Source organism: Grampus griseus (assembly GCF_964374135.1).
Source record: "Grampus griseus genome assembly, chromosome: X".
Classification (NCBI taxonomy): Eukaryota; Metazoa; Chordata; class Mammalia; order Artiodactyla; family Delphinidae; genus Grampus; species Grampus griseus.
The window spans coordinates 35,987,028-36,006,353 of record NC_138999.1 but is presented as its reverse complement, the minus strand read 5'-3'; the positions used below and the strand labels follow the sequence as shown (position 1 = coordinate 36,006,353).

The window sequence follows — 19,326 nt, the reverse complement described above, 5'->3', positions numbered from 1 at the left end:
AAGTTGTGACATTTTGTTCTTTTTCATTCATCTCAGCATATTCTCATTTCACTTGGCATTTCATCTTTGACCCACTGGTTAGTAAAGAATGTATACTTTCCATACACCTATGAAATTCCCAAATTTACTTTTTAATTTATAATTTAATTCCACTGCGTACAAAAAACCTACTTGTATAATTGCAATGCTTTTAAAGTTAATAAGGCTTGCTTATAGCCTAGAGTATGGTCTATCCTGGAGGATATTCTGTGTATACATGAGAAGAACGTACATTCTGCTGTTTTCGGGTGGAGTATTCTACAGATATCTTTTAGGTACAGTTTATGGGTTTATACTGTTCAGGTATTCTATTCCCCCCTCCACCCCCCATGGCTTTGAATTACTGTCTGCTGTCAGTTGCTTTCAGCCTAATTACTTCCTTTAATATTTCTTCAAAGGCAAGTTGGCTAGCAACAAATTATCGCAACGTCTGAGAATGTCTTTACTTTGCCTTCATTTCTGAAAGACAGTTTTGCTGAATGTAAGGTCCTTAGTTGTCAAGTCCCTTCCCTGCCCCTGGCACTTTGAAAAGGTTGCCCTACTGCCTTCTGGCCTCCAATGTTCTGATAAATCAGTTGTTAATTTTATTGGGGTTTCCTTGTATATGAGGAGGTAATTGAAAGTGGCAGTCCTCAGAAGACAAAATGCAAAAATGTGATCTACAATAAAGACAAGTCCTCCAACTCTATCCAGAAACCAGGAAAAATGGTAAATAAAACTTTTATAAGTGTTCAAGCCAGTACAAAGTCTATCCTACCAATAAGGTAAACCTTAAGTGAAAACTGAGAGATGGTTTTATACTGTGTTGTATGCATATAAAAAAACTTTTAAAAAATGACTTGGTAAGCACCAATGCTTGAAGGCAATAAGAACACATGAGTAAATATTGAAGATAATTTTAGTAAGTTCATTACTTTATCTAAATAATGTTAAAACAGGAGGCAGAATCGGCTGACCATACTATTGAGGAAATGTCGCCACACACCCCACCCCACCCCGCCAAAGCTTAAGATACTAGTACAGGTGAAACATTGGCAGGACAAATAATACTGGTGAAATACTTATCAGAAATTGAGAATATCAGTGAACTAGAAGCCTGATGTTATCCTGCTGAATAATGTCTCATACCTAATGGGATCCATGCAACACTTTCATTATATAGAGGCTAAAACGTAATTTATTTTTGAATTGCAAATTTGGAAATCGGTGGTTGATCGATTTCCAAATGGTGTGAAAAGTTTGTTTTAACAAGGAAAATTTTACTAGCTTTAAAAATTACTTTCTCCCCCATATTTAAGTATCTGGAGACTGATCAGTATTAATCAGAATATTACTACAATAGAGGAAGAAAAGGTATCAAAGATAGTTAGAAGGTATGGTGTCAATTAAGTCAGGGGAACATAACAGTAGCAACAAAAATTCAAGGGCTTACTATGTACCAGGCATTATTCTAGCATAAATAACTTGTTCAAGGTCATACACCTAATATGTTAGGTCATGTTTCAAATCTAGGCAATCTTACTAGGCAGATTCACATCTCTTACTTTGTGAAGATACAGACAATATAAGAAGGGAAACTGGAAGCAATGACTCATGTAGAATTTGACTACAAAGGAAAAGAAAACCCTAGTGAGGCTGAACTGTACATGTATCATCTCCTGATAGCCTCGAGAGCAGGATTCTCAACCTCTGACAATGAAATTAAATGAAATACCACATGCAAATAAATTAAGTAAAAATTAGCAATGCAACACGTGTGGTTTATATTAAGGCTTCATTTGGGGGGAAGGCCTGCATTGGCATCTGTGAGGGCTTTGTACCATCAAGAAGAGGTGGCATCATAACAGAATGTGAGTTACATTAAACTGAGCCGAGATGTTTGAATGCTTGGGAGTACTACATGCAAACCTCTTTTGCCTCTCTCAGATTTTGTTTGCATTTGGTATATAACGTAAATCATATGGTTGCATGCCTATGTTGCCCTGATTATTCTATCATGCTACTTAGATGGAACTTAGGACTGAAATGATAAAAGATTATTGCCTGGTGCCTATCAGTTGCCTGATGCTTAAACCGGCTATGCAATCTATTAACTAGGAGGACTCAGCTGGCCCAGAGTGGTAAATGGAAGAACAGAGTCAACAAAATCAGTTCAGGTATCTTGAGAGCTGCTTAGTTTTTCAATTATGTTTATCTGAGTTTTATATATGGGAATGTATGTATGTACCGTAAGTGTTAAGCAAAGCAAAAACCTTGTGATTTATAAGCACCTTGGTTGGGATTTTATTCAACAATGCCAAGAGTCTAACTCTTCAAATAATGAGTATTAGAAATATCCTCATTTTTAATACGTATATTGGCTTCTGCAGACTCTACTATAACATGTTAAAGGAGTGGTATGTTCAGTAACCATTATGTTCAATTCTATCTCTGTGGTAATATAAAGTTTTCTTTCTATGGCAATGTGAAGAAACTTAAACCTACAAGATAGTTCTGGGGTTTATTTTGGGGCCTATGAGTTTGGCATAAGACAGAGGAATATGTACTAAGAACCCATCTGTACCCTAGCACACAGACTCAGACACAACTGTCAGAGGGCAAAAGCACATTGAAACAGAGCTCCACATACAGCAGGCGCTTAAAAACGGACTGTTGACACCACAGAAATCTTTACCTTAACATGTTAAAACAAATCCACACTTTGAAACCAATGTAAACATGTGGATTCTAGTAGCCTCGGATCTCTTTCTTATAAACTTTTAATTCGTAAAGTCTGAAGAACTTATGAAACATGGACTTAGGATTACAAAAGAACTACAGTATTTGCAAGAACAGACTTAGACAAAAGTTTTCTTGAAAAGATAACGGTGGTGGTAGTAAGGAAACAAAGGATGAAAATGAGTCAGGTACATACCTAGGAAGGTAACAACCAATTGTAGTATAGGCAGGCAGAGCTCCCAGGCAGGGAAGAAAAATAAATCAACTTAAACAAGGAGAGTGGGTAAGGCAAGCACTTAGTAAAGAGCCTTGAAATGCTGGCCTGGAGTTTAGAGTGTGTAAGATTTGGGAGTAAAAGTGGATCACAAGTTCATAAAGGAACACAGTTTATAAAATCAACTACCTCGCATCTTTAAAAATACATTTGTTGTCACTTCTAAGGTAACTGATGAAAAAAAAACGCTGGTAAGGGAAACTGCTGTTATTTTTCATAGTTCATGTTAGCTTACAATACATACCTCTAGCATATAGTCTCATGCTTTCCATATAAGTTGCAAGGTTTTCTGCTACCAAAGTAACTAGGGCATGATTGTGCTGAAGTTGATTGATTAAGTCATGGCGATAGAATACATGGGGACTTCGCTGAGTTTGACTGAAACGAGAAGAACTTAACAATATAATTAGGCAATTAAACTCTGTTGTAATCGAAAGAGCTTATACAATCTAAATTCCAAGATACTAATTTAAACACTTAAAATGGTTTCCTTTATAAGAGAATTAACTTTGGGCCAGTTATTTTCTTTAATGACAATATTAAGCTATTTAAAAGAAAATAATCAATGCCTCAAAAATAAGACATTAATTCCACTATTCTTCCTTCATACAAAAACTATGCATTAATATTCTCCAATTTCACACTATGGGAAAATCAATGACTGATTTCTTCTCCCATACTACAGTAGTACCAAAGCACTTACAAGTTTACATGATTATTTCCAGAATTATAAAATAGAAACATTTCTTGTAACATTAGCACCACAAAGATTATGTTGTAAATGTAGTGGAGAATTTAATCAAAGAAAGTGCTTTTGTTAAAATTTTATTTATTAGGCATTCAAAGTACAGAATTATCTCTTATTTCCATCAAGTATGCCAGATAATTTCAGTGGCATGTGTTGTATCTATTAATCTCATTCCTCACTGCATTTTATCCTTCCTGCTTTGTTTCCCTTTTTGCCTGGATCTACCCTAATCCGTATTATATATTTCTTACAGACATTATATTTCCGTAATTGGTTTACTTTGCAATGTTTTAACGTTTTATTAACTTTGAAATGTCATACTACAGAAGTTTTCACAGTAAAATAAACCTATTGGCTTTTTAAATAGTTAGTTTTTAAAGTTAATTTCAAACACTAGATTTCAGGTATGTTCAAATGATGAAAGATGACAGGTATAGTTTAAAAATACTTCCTGATTTATTTTAGCTAAAGTTTGTTAAATAGCCGACTTTAAATATCTTACATGCCAAACTTTAGTTACTGGAATAATCTGTTCTTGTACTTTCTTGTTATAAGAGTTGGAAAAGATAACATGAAAGCAATATTATCATCTTTATTCTGATACTTAACACTAAATTGTGTCTTACTTCCTCTTCAATAAGAGAGGTGGATATGATAAAGGAATCTTCTTTTGTTCAAATTTAATCCATGTGTAAGCGTCCTGTCACCCCACTGTAATTTTCTTTTTTAAAACTCGCTTTCACCAACTGACAATGCCGTTTCTTTTCAAGAAAACACATAAATAAAAATATTGAAATTTTCTGCTAAAAGCCTTACCTCAAATTTTGAGGTGCTTCGCCAAACAAACTACAAATTTCTCTTATTTGTTTCAGTGCAGGAATTACCCATTTGTCATTTGTACGAAGTTCTTCTATAAAGCGATCTATCCACTGGATCTTCTGTGTGTCACGGTCCTTAAAAAACAATTTCAATGTTTTATATAGGTCAATACTCAGGAGAATTCCACCTTCAAATTAGTTTGAGAATTACAAAATAGAGCTTTTAAGATTAGCATCATACACATTATGCTGTAACTGCAGTAAAGAATAATAAAAAGCTGCTTTTAAGTACATTTTTATTCCACATATACTACCAAAACTCCCACAAGTAAAACACTATTATAAAAACTCAACATGACACGGATTCAGATATATCTACAGAAAGGTATTAAGCACACTGAAAAGTTTGATTTTAAGTTGCCAGGAGGTAGACATTTAGCTTTAATCAATGTATTAGGAGAGTCTACCACATAATAAAATCCAGCAATAACGTGTAACTCCAATTGTTACTCTGTATGGGTTTGTTTTTAGCATAGTAAGGAACATTGAAAATTTATGTTTTACCAAGAAAATAGTACGGCAACTGAGTGAAAAAAATTCACCAAAAGTAAATTCACACACAAGGAGAGAAAGAGACAGAAACAGGGATAAGCAATTAAAAATTAATGTTATAAAATCAAAATAACTTCAGATATATTTTACTTCTCATACTTTACTTTACTCCTTCCGAGTCAATAATAATCAGAAATGTAGGTTTGTGTACCTAACAATTTTAAGTACAGATTATTTTTATTTTGTGTTTGTGTCTCTCTTTAATGAAATAATTTAAACTCAAGGTTCTTATTACTATTTGGTATACTAAATACTTAATGAACTACTAGTACAAGTGCAGTAAAAAAAAAAAAAAAGAAAACACCTACGTGAGCTATTAGTTCTTATCTAAATTTCAGTTCATTAGTATAGGAAATAGTTTTAACAAGTAGGAAATTAGTTACTCAGCAATATTCATTTTACCATGAATTAAAAAGATACACATGCTAGAAGTTAGAATGTAGGGAAGCTGTTGATCTGCTCATAGGGAAGGCACTAAATGTTTTAGTGTTTAGGAAGTTCTACTAATTCTTCTTAACTTCCGTAAGAAGCAAAGAAAACCTAACTTCTCTTACCTCTAAAGTCCATAATCAACTTTAATATCTTATATGATCTACTGATATTTGAAACTGGTATTTCAGCACCATACATCTGACACTACCACCACTATATTACTTGTTTTGTTTATACCGTCTTTCTACTAAGAAGACTAAACTGCTTTTAGATGATGCACAAAACTTAGACATAGAGACCTAAGAGGAAGAGAGACCTACATGAACAAAGTATGTCAATTCTTGAAGATCACTTCAAAAATAACAATGTCAGAAAAATCTGGAACTATTCTATATCTAAGCCATCCTCATGGTGAACGAGAAGGGTCACAAAAAGTGAGCAAGGCAGCACAACCTCACCTGGGAGCAACTATAATCTAGTATTTTTATGTGGGCACTGAGAGCCAGGTCCATGATGTCTACAGGCACATCATCACTATGGGCCAGATTCCACAGGAGGTTCAACACTTTGTGTGCCATCACACCATCTTTATCATCTTCTGCAAGACGACGTATCAGCTCAAGTAGCTTTTCTCGCTGCTTTTTACTTGCATTTGTCCAACTGGCCTAGAAAAAATTTTTTAAATGATATGGAAACAACACATATTTATTGGTCACTGCTTAAAATTGTCACTGGATAAACTATATTCATCAGAAAAACAACACAGCTAAGCACAGCATTATTCAAGTGGTATCTGAGCGATAAGACAGGACAGATTTAAATTCCAGGAAAAACAAAAGAATCTCCATTTACAGTTAAATACCGTAGATCAGAGTTTCTCAACCATGAGTACTACAAACATTCTGGACTGGAAAACTCTTTTTCCAGTTTTGTGGGGGGCTGTCACGTGCACTGTAGGAAGTTTAAAATCACCCCTGGCCTCTACCCCACTAGAAGCCAGTAGCAACTCCTCCTTCTAGCTGTGACAACGAAAAATATCTCCAGATACTGCCAAGCATCTCTGGGAAGCAGAACAGCCTCCTGTTGAAAACTACTGCCTTAGATTCAGTCTGTCATCTGCACCTTTAAAATTATATTAGAAGATGTTAAAGACAACTTGATATACAAACATTTTCATAATAAATGAAAAAAGCCTTTTATAGAGCAATGTGCATTACACGCATTTAAAAACAGAAGTCTATAACAAAGTCTGTTATTATCCAAGACTTACACAGAACAGAAATGATACAATGCTATTTCAATTTAGAAGACAGAATACTCATTTAAAAACTCTAAAATGGAAAAACAAAAAAACAAACCCTCTCTAAAATGGTACTTTTTAAATGCCCAGTTTATACAATGGGGTATGTGTGCAGGCTGGTGGCATCTGGTGGGTAGAGGTCAGGGATGTTGCTAAACAACATGAGAAAAGGTGTATGTATAAAGTTGATAATCAGTGTTTATTGGAAAATAAACTGAAATCAACCTAATGGCAAATAGCAGAAGGATGATTAAGTAAATTACAGAGGATCCTTTCAATGAAATTATTACTCAGACATTTACAATGTGATAAATACAGGGTATGTCATAAGTCAACTGGAGTGCATACTCCTAATTCCTCCTAGACCCCTTAAAATTATGAAAGGAATAAGAGAAAGCTGCTAGGAATATAAGACAAGACTGAAATATTAGACTGTATTACAATTAAGAACATTTTAAAGAGAGAGACCAGCAAACATTATGTGCCTCCTAAAGAAGAGCACATCACCACCTATGACATATTCTAGCAAAACAACAACAAAAAAGGCTCTGTATCATACTTTTGATATACAACAAAGCAATAATCAATCCAGTTTCCTCAACAAATAATTTACAAGGAAAAAGTAAAGACAAAGGGGGGAACTGTAGATTCAAAGAGACTTAAAAGACATATGCAACTGATTACAAACTATGGAGCCTAGCTCAAACAAACTCCAAAAATAAGGTATAATCTGAGGCAACTGAAGTTTCATCACTATTTGAGAATATTAAGGAATTATTAGTTTTTAGGTATGATAACGATATTGTTAAGTTTTTCTTCATGTACTTATCTCTAACAGACATATACCAGAGTCATTAAATATGAAAAGGAGAATCCATTAAGAACATTTGTTTAGGGCTTCCCTGGTGGCACAGTGGTTAAGAATCCACCTGCTAATAATGCAGGGGACACGGGTTCGAGCCCTCGTCCGGGAAGATCCCACATGCCATGGAGCAACTAAGCCCGTGCACCACAACTCCTGAGCCTGCGCTCTAGAGCCCGCGAGCCACAACTACTGAGCCCACGTGCCACAACTACTGAAGCCTGCACGCCTAGAGCCCATGCTCCACAAGAGAAGCCGCCACAATGAGAAGCCCGCACACCACAATGAAGAGTAGCCCCCACTTGCCACAACTAGAGAAAGCCCGCGCACAGCAACAAAGACCCAACGCAGCCAAATAAATAAATAAAAATTCCTTCCTTAAAAAAATAAACATTTGTTCATCCAAAGCCACCATAAGGTGAGTAAAAAAAAAAACAAAAAACAACCACAATTTGCAACACCTGAACTGATAAAGATGACTAGTGTTCAGAATGTCAAGAATTCCTAAGAACCAATAAGTACAAACAACTCAAAAGGGAAAAATTAGGCAAAAGACTTGAACAGGCTTTTCACACACACACATAAAAGGAGAATAGAAACATATGAAAAGATGTTCAACTTCATTAGTGATCAAGGATATAAAAACCAATACGACAATGAAGTAACATTTCATACCAAGCAGACTGTCAAAACTCCCAAATTCTGACAAAAACAAGTGCTGGCAAGGATGTGAAAATCTCAATGGGACTGTAAACTGGTATAACCACTTTGAAGAACGAAGACCTAATTAGAACTCAAACATTGAAAAACTAGACCAGCTAGACCAGGCAAGTACATAAGTCTAATCAATAAGCTTTGAAATCATTTGGTTGCACTCTATAAAGAACTGCAAAGTGACCTGGACTTCATGCTTCTTTTGAATCATCTTTAGTAGAAAGTTTCAAGACACACTCCATAAGAACGTTAGTTTTACCAACACCTCAAAAAACAGTGCTTGTTACCAAATAGTAAGCGCTCAATAAACATCTATTAATCCAAAGGGGGGGAGCATAGATGATGGAATTATTTTTATATTTAGACTATTATTGTATTTAGACCACTCTTAGAAGTGGTCTAAAGTGGAGGGTCCAGAGAATGTAATAACAATCAACCTCTTCTTTCTCCTCCCATCATGGCCATCACTGGTCATGTACCATCATTTCGTAAGTCATCTCAAAATTAAAAATGAATGGCAATTAACTTTAGAGTACCCCACTGTAACTGATTCTGTTATTTCCTTAGCTGCCTTTGTTGTACTTCAAACTTAATTTTTCCATAAGGCAGTGATTTACAACTTTAATGTACTTAAGATTCATCTGAGAATCTTGCTTAAAATACAGACTCCCAGGACCCATTCCTAGCAACTCAGAGTTAATTGGTCTTAGGTAGAAGCCAGTAATTGGTATTATTTTTTCTTCAATTGTGAAATACACATCAAGAAGGTACAAACATACACATTATACTACATAATGTAAACACCTATGTAACTATTACCCAGGTCAAATGTAATATGGTAAGCAGCACTCCAGAAGCTAGCTGGGTCTATTTCTGAAGTTTATGTTAATGCAATCAAGGTATATGAAATTCTTGTGTGCCTTCATTCCTTTCTTCAACCTTCTCTTTATTAGACTCACCCTTGTGGTTGAGCTGCTCAAATCTGCTCATTCTCATTGGTATGTTTCATTATATGAACATTCCACAATGTATCCATCTTACATAGCAATTTTTAGCTATTATAAATAATTCTGCCACAAATGTTGATTGTGTATACTGGTGTACATATGCATGAGTTTCTCTACAGTATATATTCAGAAGTCAAACCGATTAAGTCATGAAAATCTTACACTCTTCCAGAAACACCAAACTATTTTCCTAAGTGGTTGTAGGAACTTATGTTCCCACCAGCAGTCAGTATAACTGTTATAACTGTTATTTTTAACAAGATACCTTCGTGATCTAATGCCAGTTGTTAACAGAATGCCCCTATGTGAACACTGCCATAACATCTTGTGTTCTTAATCCACAAATTCACCAAACACTTGGCTTTTACAAACCCAGCACTAGTAACTGGAGAGAGACCACTACACAATATGGCTTTAAAAAGTGCATCATGGCACCAATGCAGATATGACTGTAGGAGCTCTTGGGCTACCTTTTGAATTACATTTCCATTAAGTCCATGAATTATATTTCCAATTCGCCTGTGCATATCACCCCAGACTATTAAGGTATTGGTAGTCCTTGCTGTTGATTCTTTATTTTTCATTGCAACCAATTAATCCTTCCCTGCAGTCCTACAGTTCACTTGAACCTATAATAAAAACACAAACTGCTAGGGGAAAGGAATCCAAATTGACAACTGAATTAAAAAAAAAAAAATCCTTATTTATGAGGACTATTATTATAAAAATGAATATCAAGATCTCATTGAAAAAGAAAACAATGGTCAATTCCTTTACACTAGAAACCGTTTAATGATTTCCATTTAAGTACTTACTGGGTAAGAACCATTCATAGATTTAATGAATTAACTGTATTAAAAATGAAACTGTACTACTATGTTAACTATTACCTTAAAGCAATCAAAAAGATGATCAAGTTGCTCAGGAGAAAAATCCCATGCCAACTTTGCCAGTAGATCATGTACATTCTTCACAATGGCTTCATGCTTCCCCGCCTATTGAAAAACCAAAGAAAATCAGAGCATACTAAAATTTGAACAGCAATAAGTAGCATACACTGTCTGTGGAAAACTATTAATAAAGTATTCCCATCTCCGACTAACTGTGTAACCTAAGAAAATTCCTAATATTTTACATGTTTTAGAACTGCCATCTAAAACCTGACAACTCAATTTCTTGACATACATGGTTAATGTAGACTTTGGGAATTCATGTGAACTTTTATTACAGTTTATTGAATTTAACATGCCAGTTCTAACATTGCAAATAGGAGAATAAGGCCCACCAGTGGTACTGTTTCAAAATTGGAACCTTAAGCACTCAAACGCAAAACTGAATGCTTTCTTGGTTTCTACAGACTCAATGAACAAAGCTTTGTAATCTAGAACTCATCAATACTTCCTAAGTGATCCATGAATAGAAACTTGTCATTAAGATAATCAAAGGAATCACATAGTTTCTATCTCTGAGACCAAAGATCACTTATCCTTCTAAAAGCTATTAATCTTTCGGATTATTATAGGATTTTATAAATAATCTAGTGATTTAACTTTCCTGACATCGGAGTTCTTTGTTTTCAGTATATGAAGAAACCAATTATAGATGTCTTATACTCTTTCAATAGACATTTCTTATTATTTTACGTTTGCCTCTTATTTAAAACCTACAAATTGCCAACCTTTACCAAATATATACAGTAGATGTTGGAATATTTTTTATTTTAAAAATATTACTGGCCATCTCAAAAGGATTCTTGACAGGACTTCTGTAAACAATAAGCATTTACCTATACTAAAAGTCAAACAGTATAAGTCTTCATCCCTTTTAACTACAACTATTACCATTTCTTTAGTTTTTAGTACATTTCTTTTACAAACCAAAGAGCCACCATCTTAAATTCCTTACCTGCGCTGCCCAGATATTATCAAGATCTTGTAAGGTCAGGGCCTTTTCTTTGATGACAAAACGAAGAATCTTCTCTAGCTTTTCTACATACTGTGGTTGATGAAGACTATCTCGCAAGACTATGGATAAAATATTGTTCTGCTGTATCCACTCCTAAATAGAATTCAAACACTTGTTTCAAAGCTTCTAAAAATATATACATAAAGTATTGTTCACACTTTTAGCTTCCAGGGTTTTTTTTCTCTTTCTTTTTTTTTTTTTAGTTGCAGCATGCATGTGGGATTTAGTTCCCCAACCAGGGATCAAACCCGGGCCCCCCTGAATTGGGAGCGCAGTCTTGCCCAATGAACCACCAAGGAAGTCCCTGTTCACACTTTTAAACATTAGTAGGAATTTAAAAACTCAAAATATGGGCTTCCCTGGTGGCACAGTGGTTGAGAGTCCACCTGCTGATGCAGGGGACACGGGTTCGTGCCCTGGTCTGGAAAGATCCCACATGCCGCGGAGCGGCTAGGCCCCGTGAGCCATGGCCGCTGAGCCTGCGCGTCCGGAGCCTGTGCTCCGCAACGGGAGAGGCCACAACACTGAGAGGCCCGCGTACTGCAAAAAAACAAAAACAAAACAAAAAACAAACAAAACAAAACAACTCAAAATATAATGCACAATGGAACATGGTTATGTGTTCTTTTGATACAAAATTATGAAAAATCACAATAATTTCATGGAACTTAATTTTGCACATACAAAAATGTTTCCATGAATTAGAAACAGTGAAATCATTAAAAAGATTTTACTCCAGCATTTACTCAGAAAATTATTATTTAAATGTAGCAATCGGGCTTCCCTGGTGGCGCAGTGGTTAAGAATCCGCTTGCCAATGCAGGGGACACGGGTTTGCGCCCTGGTCTGGGAAGATCCCACATGCCGTGGAGCAACTAATAAGCCCGTGCGCCACAACTACTGAGCCTGCGCTCTAGAGCCCGCGAGCCACAAGTACTGAAGCCTGCGCACCTACAGCTGGTGCTCCGCAACAAGAGAAGCCACCGCAATGAGAAGCCCACGCATCGCAACAAAGAGTAGCCCCCGCTCGCCACAACTAGAGAAAGCCCGTGCACAGCAACGAAGACCCAACACAGCCAAAAATAAATAAATAAAATAATTTTTAAATAAATAAATAAATAAATGTAGCGATCACCATGGTTTAGGTATGGTGGATTATGGGACTTATTTCAGGATCTTTAGATTTTTTTATACCAGTTTTGATTTGGGTGAAAAGGTACTTTTTACTTTTATTTATTAACCAATTACACTATTATTGCTTATCCATTAGCTTTTTAACCTTCTCAGCAATCCTAATGAGGGCTGTATTACCCTATTACAGAAAAGTAAACAGGCTCAGAAGTGTTGGAACCAGAATCTGAATCAAGGCTGAAAGCTACCGAAGTCTGTTTCTCTAACACTATGCTATATTGCTTGACAGGTACTTATTTAATATTTAAATCAACAAAAGAAAACTAACTCATGATACAATACAAAGGTAACAGTCCACACTGTATGATTTTACACTATTCAATTTAATGAGAATAAAAAGTATTTAGCCCCAAAATGTGCTAGAGAAAAGAAGTACACTTCTCAGCTGGTAAAGGCCCTTTTTTACTTCTAATCTATTACAGACAGATATTTTTGCAGAATACCATTAAAATGTGGCAATATGAAATTGCTACAGAAGTTTCTAAACACTCAATGCCATCTGCCATATTCATCTAGCCTTGGCAACAGCTCAAGGACCAGAACCAGACCTCAGACCACACTGAGCAGCTCTGTGCTCGACTTTCCACAAGGTGAACAGACAAATCAGATACACAAAACTACATGTCTACCACCTGACCCCCTAACACAGGGCCAATGTGTCTAGGCATCCTCCACATACCTTTTATCACATTCTAATCACTGTTTTCCTATTAAACTGAGGCCTCCCTGAGGTCAAGGACAGTTCTTCTACAGATGTCTCCTCAGTACTGTCAGACAGTATGCACTAAAGTTATTCAGTATTTAAGTAGCATTCTTATTCATTTTTAAACTATAATATATGCAAATTATCTAGGGTAAAGTTTCCTAAACTTTCAACATCAAAATGATGTAAGTGCTTAAGCGAAGTCCTTACAATGATGACAAACATTAACTCATGTGTATCTTATTCCAATAATTCTATTTCCTATTTTAAAATCTTTAAGTGGAATTCATCAAATGAATAGGCCACTTCATTCAATAGCTACCAGATACTACCCAATCTATTTCCCAAATCACCTTTATTTACTCAATTTCAACCCCCCACCCGACAAGCTAATAATTATTTCAGAAGACCTACATTCAGCAGTAAGCTTATCAAAGATGTGCTAAGCTACCCATTATCATCAAACAATTACATATCACCAAATATACCAAATAATAAACCATGTTATCACAAAAAGTTCTCAGGATTAACAGAGTTGTAGATCAATCCAAACACCTCCCAATTTCAAAAGTTTACTTTAAAATGTTAACATTACTAACTTTAAGTAGAGCTATTCTGATTTTTGCCTTAGATAGATTCTTATTCATGAAAGTAGAATCAAAGGACTTACTGCCATTCGTTCAGCTGTGAGCCATTCTTCCTCCTCAGGGTTACCATGCCGATGAGTGTAGTATGATACACTAGATATCACCTTATTAACTTCATTAAGTGCATTCATCTTTCCATTAAAAGAAGAAATCTGCAATAATCTGTAAGAGAAATTCAGTGTTAAATACGATTCTAAACATTCACATAAATAATTATTTCAAGAGGTAAATATCTTACCTAAGTATCATTTTTAACCTAAATATTTCTAAATTTTTAACAGTTTCTTCTTGTCCTGGAACCCTTGAAGCTAAATTTTTCAAAGATTTAATAATCATTGAAAGAGCATCATTTTTGGCTTCATTCTTTGCTTCTTTTTTCAGTTCTTCATCAGTTAAGTTTTCTAAAAACTGTGGAACCATTTCTATTACTGGAAGGAAGTACTTTTTCACCGTATGAAGAGTGAGAAACTCATAGCATTGTCCAAATGGTCTGAAACAAGAGAGACAAAAATCTCTTTTAATATTCAATTTCTTACAATTCAACTAGGACTGAACTCAGACTGTACCTATTACTTTAAAACAATCCGGGGACTTCCCTGGTGGTCCAGTGGTTAAGACTCCACACTCCCAATGCAGGGGGTGCGGGTTCAATCCCTGATTGGGGAACTAGATCCTGCATGCTGGAACTAAGAGCCCGCATGCTGCAACCAAAGATCCCGCGTGCCGCAACAAAGACCCGGCACAGCCAAATAAATTTTTTTTTTAATAATAATAAAAAATAAAAAAAACCAGAGTAATTTCCTTTAAAAAATAAAAAATCCAAGTTACCAGCTAAAGAGAAGAAACCACATTTGAAAAAAGCAACAATTTTTAATCAAGCAATTAAGTAGCAATTTCTATAATGCACTGAAGATTAATTTTAAAACATAACTTACTTAATAAGGGCTGCAATTATTTGAACATTTAATGCTGATCCATTAATAAAACGATCATGCAAAATCTGAAACCCATTTAAAGTGCCGAATTTGTTGAGAAGATCCACGAGCCAACCCTGCAACAATACAGTTAATAAAAAAGTTAACTTCCTGCTTTTGGGGGGGGGGGGAATGCTATCTGAAGTAATTTCTTGATTGAAACATACTAGAAACAGGAAATTCAATAAAATTATTATGTAAAACCATCTTTGAAAAAAGACACGGAATATTGCATATTGTTCACAGTAATCCTGTCTGTGAGAAAAGCATAAGTAGTAGTATAGATCACTAGGGCACAGTTGTTTGTTTGTTAACGATATAGCTGGTGAACAGGAATTAGAAGCCACGCTTCTATCTCAGAGATTCCACCACAGGAGAATACCTTATTATCTGAAGGTCTATTTTAAAAAATTTAAGGGGGTAAAAAGACTCTTTAAAAAAAAAAAAAAGATATTTGGTAACCTAAGATATTGTTTGAATTTATTTTTTGTTGTAGTTGTGAATAACTACAAACACCCTAAAACTACAATAATCTTAAAGCCAAAGAAAAACTAATCCCTGGTATTCTATTTTTTGTTCCTAACTAGAACATGCTGGTTGATGCTCTGTTTTGACTCATGTGAATACACCTAGTTCTCATCTTAGAGGTACCACAATACAATAGTAAGAATTAATCTTTCAACCTCTTCTCTAAGGGATAGCAAGTAACCCACAAGTACAGTGCAGCTGGGATAGGCAAATTAAAAAGGAATCAAAAGCTTATACAGATAAAAGAATCAAATGTATCTAAAAAGTCACGTACTTAAGACAACGTTTAATTCCTTGCCTTCTTCTAAAAGGCCACATTTTGCAAGTCACTGAGGGAAGAAAAACAAGAGGGGGAAAAAGGGGGCACTTTCTCTACTTAAGTCTTAAGCAAAAATAATTTCTACAGCTATTCAAAAACAAACAAAAAGCAGTGTTCAGGACAAAGGGAAAACGCTAAGTAAAAGGTAACTGCTTTAAAGAGACACTATGGTAGTTTTGATATGATTTTTATGAGACTCTAAATCAATTAAATTCTCAAATAAATCAACTACCATATATTTCTATGTAAGTTCATTATAATGTTTTCCCTTTTTTTTGGCCTTAAAAGGCTAAATCAAAACAATTAAAACTCTGATTCTTACAAAGAAATCTGTTGAGATAAAGTCAGATACAAAAGAATTTATGTCAATTTAATTTTCATAAGGTATTTTAAATAGACAAAACTAAACTACAGGGATTATGGACATGTGCTTGAGTCCAGCTATAAAGAAAAGCAAGGAAATGATTTTATTAGTTAGGACATTACTTAACGTTAGGAAGGCCAGAGGGGGCAATGATTGGGAGGGAGTGTGGAAGGGGGCCTCCAGGGAGTGACAAGGTACTATTTCTTGACCTGAGTGGGTTACATGGATGCTCATTTTGCAATAAATCATTAAGCTATGTAAAAAAAAAATTAAAAATCTGAGCATTTAATTCACCAAGTCCCTTTTAGCATTCAGCAATTCTAAGAAAGTACATACTTATTATGTAATGTATTTTTATTTCTCCAGTAACTGGAATGAGACAATTAGGCTGATATACTCAACAGTTATGTATATATAACACAGTATATATATGTGCACAAAGTAAAGAATCAGGCTAAAGCTAATCTCATATATTTTCAGCTGCATTGTACACTTATGCAATTAGGAATACTCAAAAATTAATAATACTCAAGAAAAGCTAGGCTTCAAAGAAAGATATTTAAAAATGTCTTCAACCAGAAGCCATCCTAAATCAACTTGTTCTCTTTGAGACTCTTATAGATTACTATTGACCTACAGAGCAAAAAATTAGGTAAAATTTTTAAAAAATACAGGTATATTTTAGAGATTGCCATTATTTAAATATTAATTTGATTTACTCAAACAAAAAAAGCCTGAAGTGGCAACAATAGGAACCTTGGGAAATACCAGAAACTCTCAGCTCGAAGTTCAATAAGTTTTGATGACTTCCACTTTTAACAGAATAAACCAAACAATATATATATATATGTTCAAATTTTCCTTTTTTAAAAAAATAAGGTCATCAATATTTAAGTCTTCCTAAATTCTAAAGTTTAAAAATTATATATGGTTAATTATTTAATTAAAAGAAGTACAGCTTAGGGATGCATTTTTTAATGTACATTCTGTTCATGCTGGCGTAGAAAATTTACATTGGAGAACTTTTACGTTTATGTATACTATATATATTTCATTGATATTTGTAAGTTTTGCTATTTTACTTTCATTTGTAATTTCTATAGTTCTATGACACATTAGCCAGGCCTTGGTCAAAGAAGTAATCTCCTACTCTACTCTTACTTAAAAGGAAAAATATGCTCTGTTTCATACCAACCCAAATTATGACTATTTCCCAAGAGGCTGGGCAGAAGACAATGGGGACTAACTACATGGAGAAAGCCAAAAATATTTTTAAATTAAAAAAAAAAAAAATTACAAAATAATGCAAAATCCCTTTAAGAGCAATGTGAAATTACCCTCCTCCATGTTAACAGTAGGTTCAGATCATTTAAAGTTCTATAGCAGAGCAAAACAACTGTAATATTTAACTTTGAAAATAACAAACCAACACACTTTTGGTGATCGAGGGTCTGGAGAACGAGCAAAGAGTTCATCTTCAGGCAACTGAACATTTGAGGAAACGGATTCACATGGACGTGTACCATTGTAGATATGGAATTTGCAATGAGGATTTAAGGCCATGGAGAGAAGTTCTAGAAGTGGAAACCAGTCTTGGGACAACTTGGCCACACATAGCTCCACCAGGCGATGAGTATTGTTGATAATACACCTCTGTTATATAAAGAATAATTAATGAGATCAAACCATTCCAAACAGAAATATCTTCTGATCTTGATTAATTATCTTTTTTTTTTTTTTTTTTTTTGTACGTGGGCCTCTCACTGTTGTGGCCTCTCCTGTTGCAGAGCACAGGCTCCAGACGCGCAGGCTCAGCAGCCATGGCTCACGGGCCCAGCCGCTCCACGGCATGTGGGATCTTCCCGGACCGGGGCACGAACCCGTGTCCCCTGCATCGGCAGGCGGACTCTCAACCACTGCGCCACCAGGGAAGCCCTTGATTAATTATATCTTAATAATGACCTCTCAATTGTGCTATACCGATCATTTTTGAGTTATGTTTAATTTTACTAATATTGGGATCAAATTTATATATCAAAAAGAAATTAGCATTTACTTTATAATTTATATAGTACCTAATTTCAAAAGCTATTTGCAATGACTTACAAAATGAAGTAGGCACTGCTCTATGTCCCCAGACGATGCAAATTACCACTGCTTTCTCTATGCAATTTTCTGACTAGAGGCAACAATTCTAAAATCTAAACAATGTATCATCAAATATCCCAGGTGGAGTAGGTTTGCTATCTACGCCTCAATGCAAAAGTCTGATACCACTCCCAAACTTTCCATTCTATAGTTAAAAACTTACATGTTGAATTAGAAGATGTTGGTATCTTTATGCTATGGTTATATTTGAGAAATAGTTCACAGGGCATAAAAATATGCCCTGCTTCACAATTTATAACCATATTTCCATATTATAAACAAGAACAGAGTCTTGGAGACGCAACAGGGAAGACATATGGGAACATATGTTTATGTATGACTGATTCACTTTGTTATAAAGCAGAAACTAATACACCATTGTAAAGCAATTATACCCCAATAAAGATGTTAAAAAAAAAAAAAAAGAACAGAGACTTGGAGTAATTATGGTACTTCAATCTAAAAATGCACATTTCTTATCACTTTTTAAGATCTCTGGAATCTGATTGTATCACATAATCAATGTATAGTGCATTTCCCTAGACTGAAGGTATTTGTAGAGATTTGTCTTGGTTTCTGCCAGTCATCTGGGGACACCACCAACCTGAGACCACTTTAAGTTCCCCATCTGATATTTTTTGTATCACAACTCTGATTTGAATTCAGGCTTCAAAACTGTTTGAATACTAGCTTGTGGTTTAAGTTTTTAAGAGATTTTTTCCCCCTCTACCAGGTGCCAAAGTTGAAATGTGCAGGTTTCTTTGGTGTTTCTTTCTGTATGTTAAATTTATTTCTCTGCATTGACGCTTTGTGTCTCAGATAACAGTTTCCCATCTTGGATGTTTTCCTTCCTCAGTGGTACATAAAGTGAGTGAGTGGTGCATTTCACAACTGTCATATTTTCAGTGAAATACGGTCACTTGTCAAAAGTCACACGGCACTTGAGAACCAAGGAGACAGATT

The 19,326-nt window shown here is 35.1% G+C and overlaps 1 protein-coding gene across 2 annotated transcripts in view; it reads right to left on the bottom strand.

Annotated features, from left to right (window-relative positions):
• USP9X (ubiquitin specific peptidase 9 X-linked) overlaps positions 1-19,326 on the bottom strand; it is a 126,190-nt gene that overhangs the window by 63,759 nt on the left and 43,105 nt on the right. The window contains exons 6-14 of one of the 2 annotated variants that reach the window (XM_082680998.1): positions 17,650-17,868; positions 14,966-15,081; positions 14,269-14,520; positions 14,054-14,192; positions 11,430-11,582; positions 10,415-10,519; positions 6,100-6,306; positions 4,596-4,732; positions 3,276-3,424 (exon numbers count right to left, since the gene is read on the bottom strand). In XM_082680998.1, the coding sequence (XP_082537124.1) occupies positions 3,276-3,424; positions 4,596-4,732; positions 6,100-6,306; positions 10,415-10,519; positions 11,430-11,582; positions 14,054-14,192; positions 14,269-14,520; positions 14,966-15,081; positions 17,650-17,868 (1,477 nt within the window). The remainder of the gene's footprint in view (positions 1-3,275; positions 3,425-4,595; positions 4,733-6,099; positions 6,307-10,414; positions 10,520-11,429; positions 11,583-14,053; positions 14,193-14,268; positions 14,521-14,965; positions 15,082-17,649; positions 17,869-19,326) is intronic. The other variant, XM_082680999.1, reaches the window with a different exon arrangement.